At 43.5% G+C, this 18,718-nt stretch overlaps 1 protein-coding gene across 1 annotated transcript in view; it reads right to left on the bottom strand.

Annotated features, from left to right (window-relative positions):
• LOC139382322 (roundabout homolog 2-like) overlaps positions 1-18,718 on the bottom strand; it is a 366,464-nt gene that overhangs the window by 95,253 nt on the left and 252,493 nt on the right. The window contains exons 5-6 of the mRNA XM_071126242.1: positions 16,500-16,638; positions 3,816-3,952 (exon numbers count right to left, since the gene is read on the bottom strand). Coding sequence (XP_070982343.1) covers positions 3,816-3,952; positions 16,500-16,638 — 276 coding nt within the window. The remainder of the gene's footprint in view (positions 1-3,815; positions 3,953-16,499; positions 16,639-18,718) is intronic.

Raw genomic sequence — 18,718 nt, forward strand, 5'->3', positions numbered from 1 at the left:
GTCACACTACTAGTCATTCTACTAGTCACTCTACTAGTCTCACTACTAGTCATTCTACTAATCAAACTACTAGTCATTCTCCTAGTCTCAAAACTAGTCATTCTACTAGTCATTCTACTAGTCATTCTACTAGTCATACTACTAGTCATTCTACTAGTCATACTACAAATCATTCTACTAGTCATTCTACTAGTCTCAAAACTAGTCAAACTACTAGTCATTCTACTAGTCATACCACTAGTTATTCTACTAGTCATACTACTAGTCATACTACTAGTCATTCTACTAGTCATTCTACTAGTCACACTATTAGTCACTCTACTAGTCACTCTACTGTTCACAATACTAGTCACTCTACTAGTACTAGTCATACTACTAGTCATACTACTAGTCATTCTACTAGTCATTCTACTAGTCACACTATTAGTCACTCTACTAGTCACTCTACTGTTCACAATACTAGTCACTCTACTAGTTACACTACTAGTCACATTACTAGTCACTCTACCAGTCATACTACTAGTCACACTACTAGTCATTCTACTAGTTACTCTACTAGTCACACTACTAGTCATTCTACTAGTCACTCTACTAGTCTCACTACTAGTCATTCTACTAATCAAACTACTAGTCATTCTCCTAGTCTCAAAACTAGTCATTATACTAGTCATTCTCCTAGTCATACTTCTAGTCATTCTACTAGTCATTCTACTAGTCATACTACTAGTCATTCTACTAGTCATACTACTAGTCATTCTCCTAGTCTCAAAACTAGTCATTATACTAGTCGTTCTACTAGTCATACTTCTAGTCATTCTACTAGTCATACTTCTAGTCATTCTACTAGTCATTCTACTAGTCTCACTACTAGTCATTCTACTAATCAAACTACTAGTCATTCTCCTAGTCTCAAAACTAGTCATTATACTAGTCATTCTACTAGTCATTCTACTAGTCATACTACTAGTCAATCTACTAGTCATTCTACTAGTCATTCTACTAGTCATTCTCCTAGTCTCAAAACTAGTCATTATACTAGTCATTCTACTAGTCATACTTCTAGTCATTCTACTAGTCATACTTCTAGTCATTCTACTAGTCATTCTACTAGTCATTCACTACTAGTCATACTAATCAAGTCATTCTACTAGTCATTCTCCTAGTCTCAAATTCTACTAGTCATTATACTAGTCATTCTACTAGTCATACTCAAACTACTAGTCATTCTCCTTCTACTAGTCATTACTACTACTAGTCTAGTCATTCTACTAGTCATTCTACTAGTCATACTACTAGTCATTCTACTAGTCAATCTACTAGTCTCAAAACTAGTCATTCTACTAGTCATTCTCCTAGTCTCAAAACTAGTCATTCTACTAGTCATACTACTAGTCATTCTACTAGTCATACTTCTAGTCATTCTACTAGTCATTCTACTAGTCTCACTACTAGTCATTATACTAGTCATTCTACTAGTCATACTTCTAGTCATTCTACTAGTCATACTTCTAGTCATACTACTAGTCATTCTACTAGTCATACTACTAGTCATTCTCCTAGTCTCAAAACTAGTCATTATACTAGTCATTCTACTAGTCATACTTCTAGTCATTCTACTAGTCATACTTCTAGTCATTCTACTAGTCATTCTACTAGTCTCACTACTAGTCATTCTACTAATCAAACTACTAGTCATTCTCCTAGTCTCAAAACTAGTCATTATACTAGTCATTCTACTAGTCATTCTACTAGTCATACTACTAGTCAATCTACTAGTCATTCTACTAGTCATTCTACTAGTCATTCTCCTAGTCTCAAAACTAGTCATTATACTAGTCATTCTACTAGTCATACTTCTAGTCATTCTACTAGTCATACTTCTAGTCATTCTACTAGTCATTCTACTAGTCTCACTACTAGTCATTCTACTAATCAAACTACTAGTCATTCTCCTAGTCTCAAAACTAGTCATTATACTAGTCATTCTACTAGTCATACTTCTAGTCATTCTACTAGTCATTCTACTAGTCATACTACTAGTCATTCTACTAGTCAATCTACTAGTCTCAAAACTAGTCATTCTACTAGTCATACTTCTTCATTCTACTAGTCATTCTACTAGTCATAACTAGTACTAGTTCTACTAGTCTAGTCATTCTACTAGTCATTCTCCTTCTACTAGTCATTCTACTAGTCATACTTCTAGTCATTCTACTAGTCGTTCTACTAGTCTCACTACTAGTCATTCTACTAATCAAACTACTAGTCATTCTCCTAGTCTCAAAACTAGTCATTATACTAGTCATTCTACTAGTCATACTTCTAGTCATTCTACTAGTCATTCTACTAGTCATACTACAAGTCATTCTACTAGTCAATCTACTAGTCTCAAAACTAGTCATTCTACTAGTCATTCTCCTAGTCTCAAAACTAGTCATTCTACTAGTCATACTACTAGTCATTCTACTAGTCATACTACTAGTCATTCTACTAGTCATTCTCCTAGTCTCAAAACTAGTCATTCTACTAGTCATTCTCCTAGTCTCAAAACTAGTCATTCTACTAGTCATACTACTAGTCATTCTACTAGTCATACTACTAGTCATTCTACTAGTCATTCTCCTAGTCTCAAAACTAGTCATTCTACTAGTCATTCTCCTAGTCTCAAAACTAGTCATTCTACTAGTCATACTACTAGTCATTCTACTAGTCTTTCTACTAGTCTCAAAACTAGTCAAACTACTAGTCATTCTACCAGTCTTTCTACTAGTCATTCTACCCGTCTTTCTACTAGTCTCAAAACTAGTCAAACTACTAGTCATTCTACCAGTCATTCTACTAGTCATTCTACTAGTCATTCTACTAGTCATACTACTAGTCATACTACTAGTCATTCTACTAGTCATTCTACTAGTCATACTACTAGTCATTCTACTAGTCATTCTACTAGTCATACTACTAGTCATACTACTAGTCATTCTACTAGTCTCAAAACTAGTCAAACTACTTGTCATTCTACTAGTCATTATACTAGTCATTCTACTAGTCTCAAAACTAGTCAAACTACTTGTCATTCTACTAGTCATTCTACTAGTCATTCTACTAGTCATTCTACTAGTCACACTATTAGTCACTCTACTAGTCACTCTACTAGTCACAATACTAGTCACTCTACTAGTCACACTACTAGTCACATTACTAGTCACTCTACTAGTCATACTACTAGTCACACTACTAGTCATACTACTAGTCACTCTACTAGTTACACTATTAGTGATTCTACTAGTCTCACTACTAGACGTTATTCTAGTGATACTACTAGTCATACTACTAGTCACTCTGCTAGTTACACTACTAGTCATTCTACTAGTCATACTTCTAGTCACACTACTAGTCATACTACTAGTCACTCTACTAGTTACACTATTAGTGATTCTACTAGTCTCACTACTAGTCATTCTACTAGTCATTCTACTAGTCATATTACTAGTCACACTACTAGTCACACTACTAGTCATTCTACTAGTCATTCTACTAGTCATTCTACTAGTCATTCTACTAGTCATACTACAAGTCATTTGATTAGTCACACTACTAGTCACACTACTAGTCATACTACTAGTCATACTACTACTTATCACAAACTTAAAATGTATGTCTGTTTCGAGTAGAATTGATGTCTTACTTATAGCCATTTCTGATAAACTAAAACAATTGTAAGATGCCAAGCTGTTCTGATTGGCATTCTGAACTTGCTCAGGATTATAGGATGAAAGAGGGAAAGAGGTGAGAGCCAGTGGACAGCCCTCACTCACCTCTGACGGTGAGGCTGGCAGAGGCCTCCACCTTGCCCACCCGGTTCTCTGCCAGGCAGGTGAAGGTGCCCTCGTCACTGGCCGATGCCTTCTTCACTCTCAGCAGGTAGTCCTCCTTGTCATACTTGATCTCGTACCTGGAAAACACACACAACACTGTCAGATTAAATGTCTTCTGTTGAGAATCCCTGGGGGGGGGGGGGATTTACATGACTGGAGCTGGGGTTGGGAGGGGGGGGGGGTTATAGGGGTGGGGGAGATTTACATGACTGGAGCTGGGGGTGGGAGGGGGGGGGGGGGTTATAGGGGTGGGGGAGATTTACATGACTGGAGCTGGGGGTGGGAGGGGGGGTTATAGGGGTGGGGGATTTACAGGGGTGGGGTAGATGTACATGACTGGAGCTGGGGTGGGAGGGGGGGGGGATTTACATGACTGGAGCTGGGGATGGGAGGGGGGGGGTTATAGGGGTGGGGGATTTACAGGGGTGGGGGAGATTTACATGACTGGAGCTGGGGTGGGAGGGGGGGGTTATAGGGGTGGGGGGAGATTTACATGACTGGAGCTGGGGGTGGGAGTGGGGGGGGGGATTTATAGGGGTGGGGGGAGATTTACATGACTGGAGCTGGGGTGGGAGGGGGGGATTCATAGGGGTGGGGGGAGATTTACATGACTGGAGCTGGGGTGGGAGTGGGGGGGATTTATAGATGTGGGGGGAGATTCACATGACTGGAGCTGGGTATGGGAGGGGGGGTATTTATAGGGGTGAGGGGAGATTTACATGACTGGAGCTGGGGTTGGGGGGATTTACATGACTGGAGCTGGGGGTGGTTGAGGATTTACATGACTGGAGATGGGGGGGGATTTACATGACTGGAGCTGGGGGTGGTTGAGGATTTACATGACTGGAGATGAGGGGGGGATTTACATGACTGGAGCTGGGGTGGTTGAGGATTTACGTGACTGGAGAGGGGGGGGATTTACATGACTGGAGCTGGGGGTGGTTGAGGATTTACATGACTGGATCTGGAGCTGGGGGTGTCATCACATTTTTTTAAATGTTTTAAAAAACACTGTCTACATGCATTTAGTCAGGCTGTCCTCTGATCCCAAACCTGTGGTTTGAGGTATCTGACAGGCTGAACTGAGAGGTGGTGCGTGTTTGAGAAAGAGAGACAAAGAGAGAGAGATACAGAGAGAGAGAGAGGGGTTGGGAGTTGTGGGGGTTGTATGGCAGTTGACAAGAGAAGGATGATGGTTTGATTAGTTGCCCTGGCTTCTGGAAGTGCGGTTAGCATGGCAATGTGAGTGTTGTGTTGAGTTGGCGGGGTGGTGTGGGGAGTGGTTTGGGGATGTGTGAAGGCTGACAGCCAGACAACAGTCTGTACCCAGTATGTCACTCAGACACTCTGAAATACTGAGGGGAAACACAGACAGAGAGAGAGAGAGAGAGAGAGAGAGAGAGAGAGAGAGAGACAGACAGACAGACAGACAGACAGACAGGCAGACAGACAGACAGACAGACAGACAGACAGACAGACAGACAGACACAGAGAGAGAGAGAGAGAGAGAGAGAGAGAGAAAGATAGAGAGAGAGGCAGAGAGAGAGAGAGAGAGAGAAAGATAGAGAGAGAGGCAGAGACCTGAAGAGACAAAATGCCAAGCCATACTAGCTTCTTACCAACATTTTCACACCAACATCTGAATCCTGGTCTAGTTTTAAGCTCCAGATCTCCATACTGTATCTACCTGGGAACAGTGATGTGGTGTGTAGAGAGACCACAGCCCCACAGCCCCACAGCCCCACAGCTCAGGTCTAAGGTGAACTGATGGCCCCACAGCTCAGGTCTAAGGTGAACTGATGGCCCCGTGCCACCAGCTGAACTAATCTGTTCTTTCTCTCTCTCTCGACATTTCCTGAGCAAATGTTTCATAGGCAGCTTTATTGAAGTGCATTCCTTCGCCATGACTGCCAGCTCTATCTATCACATTGGCCCTTAACAAAAGTACAATTATTTGACTCAGTCATGACTAAATGCTTTGTTTTGGGGAGAGACAGGGGAGTCAGGGCAGAGCAGGTTGTGTGGAGGTGGGGAGGAGAATAAAGCTGTTATTGTTTGAATAGTGAGAGAGGCCTCCAAAGGAATGACACAGCGCCATTTGAGATGAGCCTGTCTGATGGAAAACAAACAAGCTAATGGAGACTAGAGACAGTCCTTCTCTGACTCTGCCTCAGGCTGAGACGGAAAATCAAGACTTCGAAGAGAACATTATATCTTGACTGAGGAGTGGGGGCGGGTGGAGGAGCGGGGGTTTAGGGAGGATGCAGGAACGGCACATATGCCCATTGTGATCATTGATATGAATGAAAACTGCCAATCTGTAGTCAAAATCCTAGAACAAATCAGCTAAGATGACAAGAACAGTGGAAACGCTGGTGGATAAAATACACTCAAACACACTCAAACACACACACACACACACACACACACACACACACACACACACACACACACACACACACACACACACACACACACACACACACACACACACACACACACACACACACACACTGAGAGAGAGGGAGAAACAGTAGCTCTTTCCTGTAGCTGGCTCGGTTTAGAGCTCTGATCTCTATAAGAGGAGGTATGTAATTACACATGGAATATGGAAAGGCTGTGGAGGGTAGAGCAGAGCCAAGTTCACCCTGCTGCCTGGCCTCTCCCTCGCCCTGAACTACAGAACACACACACAAATAAACACACACAGGGAAATACACATGGTACAGTACACAAAACACAGGAGGCTGGTGGCACCTTAATTGGGGAGGCCGGTCTCGTGGTAATGACTGGAGTGTTATTGGTGGAGTGGTGTGAAGTACATCAAACATATGGTTTCCATGGTTTCCATGGTTTCCAGGTGTTTGACACCATTCCATTTGCTCCGTTCCAGCCATTATTATGACCCGTCCTCCCATCAGCAGCCTCCACTGATACAAAATCATACAGTACCATGCACACCCATACACAAAGTTACTAGCTTTCATATGCAGAGAGACGTCTAGTTACGGGAATGTAAACACATGCTAAGACAAGGCAGCATTTTTCTGGTTTGTTAACTGCATACCCAGGGCAGGGCCCACAGAGTTGAGGTGTTTGATACCCAGGGCAGGGCCCACAGAGTTGAGGTGTTTGATACCCAGGGCAGGGCCCACAGAGTTGAGGTGTTTGATACCCAGGGCAGGGCCCACAGAGTTGAGGTGTTTGATACCCAGGGCAGGGCCCACAGAGTTGAGGTGTTTGATACCCAGGGCAGGGCCCACAGAGTTGAGGTGTTTGATACCCAGGGCAGGGCCCACAGAGTTGAGGTGTTTGATACCCAGGGCAGGGCCCACAGAGTTGAGGTGTTTGATACCCAGGGCAGGGCCCACAGAGTTGAGGTGTTTGATACACAGGGCAGGGCCCACAGAGTTGAGGTGTTTGATACCCAGGGCAGGGCCCACAGAGTTGAGGTGTTTGATACACAGGGCAGGGCCCACAGAGTTGAGGTGTTTGATACCCAGGGCAGGGCCCACAGAGTTGAGGTGTTTGATACACAGGGCAGGGCCCACAGAGTTGAGGTGTTTGATACACAGAGATAAGACTATAATGAGTACTGGACTGAGGAAGAACTCTTGACTCCCAAACTGTGCCTGTGCTGCTGCTGGAGAAGTGCTACAGTAGTTTTATAGCACACCTGACCTCGACATCAAACAAATGTGGCTCAAGGGAAAGTAGGGACTCAAAGATCTTTCAAAAACACTCATCTGTGTGTCACCTGAAGTGTCCTTGCTGTCTCACTGTGAGAGCTTCTTATCACCTGTGTGTGTGTGTGTGTGTGTGTGTGTGTGTGTGTGTGTGTGTGTGTGTGTGAGGTGTTATACAGGTGCTGTACAGTAACATAAATGAGTCAGTCTCCCAGGATTCAGGTGTGGGACTGAGGCCAGCTCTCTCCACTCTCAGTCTGTCTGACTCTGACTGTGTGGCTGTAGCTCAGAGAAGGTATCCTCTGATAGACAGTGCAGGGTGATCCTGTTTCATACACTCTGCCTGTCACTCTACCTGAGTCTGATCCAAGCAGCCAGGCTAACCTGTTGAGAGTTTGTCAACCAACCGCGGGACAAAATCAATTAACCAGCCTTATGTCTTGTCATCTTCCCTCTGTAGGGCTCTAGGGCAGTGCTCTCCCACCTCCCCTACTCTTCTTCTCCCTTTACAGCTTGTCTCGTAGCTGCCGTCTGCCATCTACCAACCACACAGACCATGGTGCTTTTACTCAACACACTGATCTAAGATCAGTTTTGTATTTATCCCCTAATGGTTTAGGTTATATTGTTCTTGTCCTTTTCGTAAAAAGTAATTTTAAAGTGTGTGCATGACACTGCAACAAATTTTGCCCAAGGGGGCAATGACGTCGGTAAAGTAGATCTGTGCATCTTCTACCAGGAGCGCTGCCAGAGCCCATGGCGCCATGGTAACCACAGCTAGGCATTTTAGAGTTTGTCAGAGTGGTTCTGAACAGACGCTGAAACTCTATAGGGACATGTAGGAGATACAGCAGGAAAAACTCTACAGCAAAGATCCCCTCACTGACAGATGCCTGGCAGATTGTGTGTGTGTGTGTGTGTGTGTGTGTGTGTGTGTGTGTGTGTGTGTGTGTGTGTGTGTGTGTGTGTGTGTGTGTGTGTGTGTGTGTGTGTGTGTGTGTGTGTGGCAAAGGCCACTTGTATATGTGTGCAAATGTTCAAAGTGTTTTTCCTCACATGAGAGGATGGAGACAGGAGCCATTTGAAGATTTTCCCACCAGAGATGAGGATCAATTATCTATACACTTGGTAGAATAGGGATGTATCCACACACTCGCCCTAATTAAAGACATAGTATAGTTCTCTGCTATTTTCTGCTACCGTATGTCTTTCATTTTCACTGGCTGACTTCATATTGTAGGCACACAGCATAATAGATTCAGCCTATTTCTAACACAAGATAACATAAGCACACACGCACACACACACACACACACACACACACACACACACACACACACACACACACACACACACACACACACACACACACACACACACACACACACACACACACACACACACACACACAGACACACACAGACACAAGCACACACACGGATGAATACCAGATGGAAGTAATGGATACAGAAGTCGTAGCCTGCCATCTATTTTTCTGCTAAGATGTGGAGGTGAAGAATGACAACATCACTGTCTGTAACATCACTGTCTGTAACAACACTGTCTGTTACACAACTGTCTGTTACACAACTGTCTGTAACACCACTGTCTGTAACAACACTGTCTGTAACACCACTGTCTAACAACACTGTCTGTAACACCACTGTCTGTAACATCACTGTCTGTAACAACACTGTCTGTAACACCACTGTCTAACAACACCGTCTGTAACATCACTGTCTGTAACACCACTGTCTAACAACACTGTCTAACAACACTGTATGTAACACAACTGTCTAACAACACTGTCTGTAAAACCACTGTCAAACAACACTGTCTGTAACATCACTGTCTAACACCACTGTCTGCAACACCACTGTCTAACAACACTGTCTAACAACACTGTCTGTAACATCACTGTCTAACAACCCTGTCTGTAACACCACTGTCTGTAACACCACTGTCTTTAACACCGCTGTCTGTAACACCACTGTCTGTAACTCCGCTGTCTGTAACATCACTGTCTGTAACACCACTGTCTGTAACACCACTGTCTAACAACACTGTCTAACATCACTGTCTGTAACAACACTGTATGTAACACAACTGTCTGTAACACCACTGTCTAACAACACTGTCTGTAACACCACTGTCTGTAACATCACTGTCTGTAACACCACTGTCTGTAACACCACTGTCTGTAACATCACTGTCTGTAACAACACTGTCTGTAACACCACTATCTGTAACACCACTGTCTGTAACACCACTGTCTGTAACACCACTGTCTGTAACAACACTGTCTAACATCACTGTCTGTAACACCACTGTCTGTAACACCACTGTCCGTAACACCACTGTCTGTAACAACACTGTCTAACATCACTGTCTGCAACACCACTGTCTAACATCACTGTCTGTAACACCACTGTCTAACAAAGCTGTCTGTAACACCACTGTCTGTAACACCACTGTCTGTAACACCACTGTCTGTAACAACACTGTCTGTAAAACCACTGTCTGTAACACAACTGTCTGTAACACCACTGTCTAACAACACTGTATGAAACACCACTGTCTAACAACACTGTCTAACACCACTGTCTGTAACACCACTGTCTGTAACAACACTGTCTGTAAAACCACTGTCTGTAACACAACTGTCTGTAACACCACTGTCTAACAACACTGTATGAAACACCACTGTCTAACAACACTGTCTGTAACACCACGGTCTAACAACACTGTATGTAAAACCACTGTCAAACAACACTGTCTGTAACATCACTGTCTAACACCACTGTCTGTAACACCACTGTCTGTAACATCACTGTCTAACAACACTGTCTGTAACACCACTGTCTGTAACACCACTGTCTGTAACACCACTGTCTAACAACACTGTCTAACAACACTGTATGTAACACAACTGTCTAACAACACTGTCTGTAAAACCACTGTCAAACAACACTGTCTGTAACATCACTGTCTAACACCACTGTCTGCAACACCACTGTCTAACAACACTGTCTAACAACACTGTCTGTAACATCACTGTCTAACAACCCTGTCTGTAACACCACTGTCTGTAACACCACTGTCTTTAACACCGCTGTCTGTAACACCACTGTCTGTAACTCCGCTGTCTGTAACATCACTGTCTGTAACACCACTGTCTGTAACACCACTGTCTAACAACACTGTCTAACATCACTGTCTGTAACAACACTGTATGTAACACAACTGTCTGTAACACCACTGTCTAACAACACTGTCTGTAACACCACTGTCTGTAACATCACTGTCTGTAACACCACTGTCTGTAACACCACTGTCTGTAACATCACTGTCTGTAACAACACTGTCTGTAACACCACTATCTGTAACACCACTGTCTGTAACACCACTGTCTGTAACACCACTGTCTGTAACAACACTGTCTAACATCACTGTCTGTAACACCACTGTCTGTAACACCACTGTCCGTAACACCACTGTCTGTAACAACACTGTCTAACATCACTGTCTGCAACACCACTGTCTAACATCACTGTCTGTAACACCACTGTCTAACAAAGCTGTCTGTAACACCACTGTCTGTAACACCACTGTCTGTAACACCACTGTCTGTAACAACACTGTCTGTAAAACCACTGTCTGTAACACAACTGTCTGTAACACCACTGTCTAACAACACTGTATGAAACACCACTGTCTAACAACACTGTCTAACACCACTGTCTGTAACACCACTGTCTGTAACAACACTGTCTGTAAAACCACTGTCTGTAACACAACTGTCTGTAACACCACTGTCTAACAACACTGTATGAAACACCACTGTCTAACAACACTGTCTGTAACACCACGGTCTAACAACACTGTATGTAAAACCACTGTCAAACAACACTGTCTGTAACATTGTCTAACACCACTGTCTGTAACACCACTGTCTGTAACATCACTGTCTAACAACACTGTCTGTAACACCACTGTCTGTAACACCACTGTCTGTAACACCACTGTCTGTAACACCACTGTCTGTAACATCACTGTCTGTAACATCACTGTCTAACACCACTGTCTGTAACACCACGGTCTAACAACACTGTCTAACAACACTGTATGTAAAACCACTGTCAAACAACACTGTCTGTAACATCACTGTCTGTAAGATAAAGTAAATTGCACACACACACACACACACACACACACACACACACACACACACACACACACACACACACACACACACACACACACACACACACACACACACACACACACACACACACACACACACACACACACACACACACACACACACACAAACACACAAACACAAAGATGAAGTGTGTTAAAAAGGAAAGCATGGGGCATGAAAGTGGGTGTAGCGTGTCAGGGAGCTGCAGCTCTGGGGTCGGGGGCACTAAGGGTATGAATACAGATGGGCTACTGGGGCGGATGGATTCAGATAAGAGGAGGGCACAAGGGTCAGAGGGAGGGAGCGAGAGGAGGGAGAGAGAGGGAGAAAGGGATTTGGGCCACACAGAGAGTGCTGGGAGATGAAACACACCCTGTCCAAGTCCGTTCCCTGGGATTTGGGGCTCGCTATAGTTGACTCTTCTGAATCTCTCCCGCCTGGAAAAAATGAGCTTTCTGTTCCTCTCTGTTCCTCCCATCCTGGTTCTCAGATGTGGCAGATATGGACGTTACACAAGTTCTACAGATCTGGTTCAAGCCTGTATGTTTGGTCACATAACACATTATTATGTTTATACCAGCGTTAAAGCTACCCTAGTACAGCAACACACACTGCAATCTTGTAAAATGTGCCACTAAGCCTCTATTCACCATAGTGAAAACACCACCACACTCTCCCTGAGTTACCTCATATCAGGGCCTGTGTACCAGTGTCTGTGTTTCCCTGAGAGACAACTAGAGCCACCAAGAACATTAAAGAGATGTTTACTCATCTGAAGCTCCAGCTATCATCCTTTGAAACACACACACACACACACACACACACACACACACACACACACACACACACACACACACACACACACACACACACACACACACACACACACACACACACACACACACACACACACACACACACACACACACACACACACACACAATCTGCCAGGCATCTGTCAGTGAGGGGATCTTTGCTGTAGAGTTTTTCCTGCTGTATCTCCTACATCTCCCTATAGAGTTTCAGCGTCTGTTCAGAACCACTCTGACAAACTCTAAAATGCCTAGCTGTGGTTACCATGGCGCCATGGGCTCTGGCAGTGCTCCTGGTAGAAGATGCACAGATCTACTTTACCGACGTCATTGTCCCCTTGGGCAAAATCTGTTGCAGTGTCATGCACACACTTTAAAATGACGTTTATGAAAAGGACAACAACAATATACTAGGACCAGCTAACACTAACCTAAACCATTAGGGGATAAATACAAAACTGATCTTAGATCAGTGTCTAGGGCTAATAGCACCATGCTCTGCATGGTTGGTATGGTTGGTAGACTCTGCATGGTTGCATGGTTGGTAGACAGCAGACGGTAGCTACGGGACAAGCCAATCAAAGTCAGGCAGACAGGGTGGAGGGGGGTGGCATCAGGACATATATAAAATGGAGGGAAGGGGGGATAGGTTCATATATAAAATGGAGGGAAGGGAGGATCAGTACATATATAAAATGGAGGGAAGGGGGGATCAGGACATATATAAAATGGAGGGAAGGGGGATCAGGATATATATATATAAAATGGAGGGAAGGGGGGATCAGGACATATATAAAATGGAGGGAAGGGGGGATCAGGATATATATATAAAATGGAGGGAAGGGGGGATCAGGACAGGCTCACACACAAGCACAGGCACATACACACAGCGTGGTTGTGTCTTTCAGGGCTGGCACTGGTTCTGGTGTTCAATGTATTTTAATATCCTGGCAGCTATGTGTGTTAGTGTGAAAATGTGTGCATCATTATCTGCAGGCAGGCTGAATTAAATGTATTTCTATTCCATATTACGAAGTTTCTGTCTGTCAGACAGGCAGTGTGTTTGATGTTGTAACTGCAGATATGCTGCGCAGTGGGGAAAGATACTGACTTGTACAATAAAACGACTGTTCACTCACAGAGACAACAAAGACTGCAGAGAATGTCCAAATTAAAAAAATACACCCTTCACACATTCATCCAGTCTGCTTCAAAGGAGAGTGAGTACAGAGAGCACTGGAAACAAATACAACACTGTAATTATGAACACTGAGATAGTGATCGTCTAATCATTTGGTTGCCTTTGTTTCCCATGTCCCGTGCTTTCTCCTCCAAACACGGCTGTACTTCAAAAGGTAAGATACAGCAAGAGAGACATTCTTATTCTAGGATTTATCCTATGCTATTAAACTCATGAGTGTGTTAATATTTATTTTTTTACAATGAATACTATGTCCTTTCCTGAAGCAAAGCTACGTCAAAGACATGAATGAGTAAGTTAGTTGTGTCTATTTGGCTTAGCTCATGAACCCTACCTTATGCACCCTGCATTATGAACCCTACCTCATGAACCCTATCCTATGAACCCTACCCTATGAACCATACCTTATGAACCCTACCTCATGAACCCTATCCTATGAAACCTACCCTATGAACCCTACCTTATAAACCCTACATTATGAACCCTAGCTCATGAACCCTACCCTATGAACCCTACCCTATGAACCCTACCATATGAACCCTACCTCATGAACCCTATCCTATGAAACCTACCCTATGAACCCTACCTTATAAACCCTACATTATGAACCCTAGCTCATGAATCCTACCCTATGAACCCTACCCTATGAACCCTACCTTATGAACCCTACCTCATGAACCCTATCCTATGAAACCTACCCTATGAACCCTACCTTATAAACCCTACATTATGAACCCTAGCTCATGAACGCTACCCTACGAACCCTACCCTATGAACCCTACTTTATGAACCCTATCCTTATCAGACACAAACAAAGCAGCTAGCAGCTAGCAGCTAGCCTTGACAAATGTCTGTTAGCCTGTGTTTAATGTGATGACCTTCATGCTTCATTTATAAATCGGGAGGTGACGGAATGGCACGACAGGGGTCTGGGGAGCTCTGAGGTACTGGAATGCATGAACTAAAAAAAATACCTTATGTGTGAGATTCAAGCACGCTTCTCTTTCTCACTACAGAAACAACCGTACGTTAGTCTCTAGGTTACAATGTTGAGCAAACCATAAACCCGGGCCGGCCCAACACAAATCAATTATCAGGCACATTTTCACATAACATTTTATACAGGGCAGGAGAATTTCATTCAGTGCTGGCAACATTAATCAACACTGATCACTTTTTTACGTTGCAAACAGTGACAATCATTTTTCATGCGAAGAGAGGCACCAGATCTCGGATAAAATAGGTTCTGGAATGAGAGATGCAGGATCTGGCTTAAATTAATCACTGGATGACCTTAGCAGTGAGTAACCCTAGTGTTGGACAGTCCAGTCTCTTTGAAGCTTGGTAGTGACACAACCCTGCTTCTGACGTGACACAGCCCTGCTTTTGACTCTCTGTGAAGTGACTGTGAGCCACAGTGGGGCACAGGGAGTACAGGGCCAATAGAGGGCACCAAACAAGAACAAAATCACTGCTGGCACTAGTTGGAGAGAAGACGTTTAACAGGAACCAGCGTGGGACAGTTTTCTGTATAAACTATGACACACACAGAACCCACAGGCTCTTTCTATTTCTCTCTCTTTCTCAGAAAGGGTGAATGAGTTTATTGTTGTGTGGTGTGTGTGCGTGTGATTTTGTGCCAAGTTCTCACCTGTACAGCTGCACCTGCACACACTCCCAGGTTCACATTCTCAGTTGGCACACTCATAGATACCCTGTCTGTCTGTCTGTCTGTCTGTCTGTCTGTCTGTCTGCCTGCCTGCCTGCCTGCCTGCCTGCCTGCCTGCCTGCCTGCCTGCATGCCTGCCGACAGACTCTGGCCTCTGTTATGGCCACGTTGGCTGACCACTGATTGACAGACAGAGCTATGGGGGCACAGTGTGTTTGTCTAGCTGGTAGCAGGGTTACCCTGTGTGCTTAATGAGTGTTGTGAACAGCCTAATGGTCCTGTTTAATGCCTGCTGGCTGGCAGGTGAGAGAGAGCTGGCATCAGTCCTATCTGTCCTGTAGAGTTATCAGCACACAGAGTGAGAGAGAGAGAGAGAGAGAGAGAGAGAGAGAGAGAGAGAGAGAGAGAGAGAGAGAGTGGTCTCTCTTACATTGATCACTCCTTAGTTAGTCTATATAAACTACATCATGACACCTCAGCTATACAGGATCAATCACTCAATGCTAATGATTGAGGAGACAGAGGGGGGCCAAGGGAGGACATCAAAGAATATACAGTACCAGTGAAGAGTTTGGACACACCTACTAATTCAAGGGTTTCTCTATATTTGTACTATATTCTTTATTGTAGAATAATAGAGAAGACATCAAAACTATGAAATAACACATATGTAATCATGTAGTTACCAAAAAAGTATTAAACAAATCAAAATAAATTTGATTTGATTTCAAAGTAGCCACCCTTTGCCTTGATGAAAGCTTTCCACTCTCTTGGCATTCTCTCAACCAGCTTCACATGGAATGCGATTCTAAGAGTCTTTGCATTCTCTCAACCAGCTTCATCTGGAATGCTTTTCCAACAGCCTTGTCATCCTCTCAACCAGCTATGAATATTTTTCTGTAAAGTGTTTCCCGAATGCACATTTCGATGGTTATTTGTTTGATATATTGATTGGTTGATTAGTTGTTTGTTTGATAGATTGATTGATTGGTTGGTTTACTGATATGTTGATCAAATAGAGGAAACAGAGTACTACCGAAGAAGGGTCTTACCTCCCACGGGGCACATCAACATCATTCTTCCTCCAGCGTACGTTGGGCTGGGGGTCTCCCTGCACCTGGCACCTGAACTCTACCCCCTCCTCCTCCAGGACCACTTGGTTGATGGGCCGACGCAGGAAGGTGGGACGCTCTGGAGGACAGAGAGAGGAAATGAGGGAGAGAGACAGAGAGAAATAAATAAAGACAGACAGACAGACAGACAGACAGACAGACAGACAGACAGACAGACAGACAGACAGACAGACAGATAGATAGATAGATAGATAGATAGATAGATAGATAGATAGATAGATAGATAGATAGATAGATAGATAGATAGATAGATAGATAGATAGATAGATAGATAGATAGACAGATAGACAGATAGACAGATAGACAGATAGATAGATAGATAGATAGATAGATAGATAGATAGATAGATAGATAGATAGATAGATAGATAGATAGATAGATAGATAGATAGATAGATAGATAGATAGATAGATAGATAGATAGACAGATAGATAGATAGACAGATAGACAGATAGACAGATAGACAGATAGATAGATGTTGCTATTGTGGATATTGTTACGCGTATTACTTTTTGTCCATGTTCTGTGTTTTGGACACATTTTATGTTACTTTGTGCTGTCATTTTGACTGGAATAAAAAGTGTGCCTGTTCACTACACTCTGCTCTCCTGCACCTGACATCTCGTCCAATACACACTCCTAACAGTTATAGCCTCCCTACTGTCTTTTTACTGTTGTTTTATTTCTTTACTTACCTATTGTTCACCTAATACCTTTTTTGCACTATTGGTTAGAGCCTGTAAGGAAGCATTTCACTGTGAGGTCTACTACACCTGTTGTATTCGGCGCACGTGACAAATATACTTTGATTTGATTTGAGGACACCATCCAACCTGGAACTGAGCTGCCAGGCTTGCAAGGACAGACCAGATACAAATTCACTGAGCACTGAGGTGAGAAGTAAAATGAGTCGAGGTCTTTGAGCCCAACAAGTGGCAGGAGTCCTTGAAGAAACCTTCGAAACCCCCACCTGCTGTTCAAAGACCTTTATACAAGAAACCTTCCTCCAGAAATAAAGGCTTCTCCCCAGTGGGTGTGACACCTACTCCTGTTGCCTGCTGCACTGCTGCCTGGATTCCACCTGGCGATCTGATGGTACACTGTCCTTCTCTCAGCACGTATCAAAGCTGCAGGCTAAAGTTAAATCTAGACTTGGTTTCCTCTTATCGTAATCACTCCTCATTCACCCCAGCTGCGAAACTAACTCTGATTCAGATGACCATCCTCACCATGCTAGATTACAGAGACGTAATTCATAGATCGGCAGGTAAGGGTGCTCTCGAGCGGCTACATGTTCTTCACCATTCGACCATCAGATTTGCCACCAATGCTCCTTATAGGACACATCACTGCACTCTATACTCCTCTGTAAACCGGTCATCTCTGTATACCCATCACACTCCCCACTATCTGTGATATTTACTGCTGCCCTCATCCTCCACATACAACACCCGTTCCGCCAGTCACATTTTGTTGAATGTCCCCAAAGCACACACATTCCTGGGTCGCTCCTCTTTTCAGTTCGCTGCAGCTAGCGACTGGAACGAGCTGCAACAAACACTCAAACTGGACAGTTTTATCTCCATCTCTTCATTCAAAGACTAAGTCATGGACACTCTTACTGACAGTTGTGGCTGATTTGTGTGATGTATTGTTGTCTCTACCTTCTTGCTCTTTTTGCTGTTGTCTGTGCTCAATAATGTTTGTACCATGTTATGTGCTGCTAACATGTTGTCCTGATACCATGTTGTTGCTATGTTGTGTTGCTACCATGCTGTGTTGTCATGTGTTGCTGCCTTGCTATGTTGTTGTCTTAGGTCTCTCTTTATGTAGTGTTGTGGTGTCTCTCTTGTCGTGATGTGTGTTTTGTCCTATATTTATATTTAATCAAATACAATAAATAATCCCAGCTCCCGTCTCCGCAGGGGGCCTTTTGCCTTTTGGTAGGCCTCACTGTAAATAAGAATTTGATCTTAACTGACTTGCCTAGTTAAATAAAGGTTAAATAAAAATAAAATAAACAAATAGAGTGACTCAGCTCAGTATAATGATGACTGCTTCAGCGGTTACTGTACATAAAGAATTCTTAGATAGCGTCAAAAAGGGTTTAGTTTAATTGGTGGGTCAGGAGAAAATGT

The sequence above is a fragment of the Oncorhynchus clarkii genome, chromosome 24 (genome assembly GCF_045791955.1).
Source record: "Oncorhynchus clarkii lewisi isolate Uvic-CL-2024 chromosome 24, UVic_Ocla_1.0, whole genome shotgun sequence".
In the NCBI taxonomy this organism is placed as follows: Eukaryota; Metazoa; Chordata; class Actinopteri; order Salmoniformes; family Salmonidae; genus Oncorhynchus; species Oncorhynchus clarkii.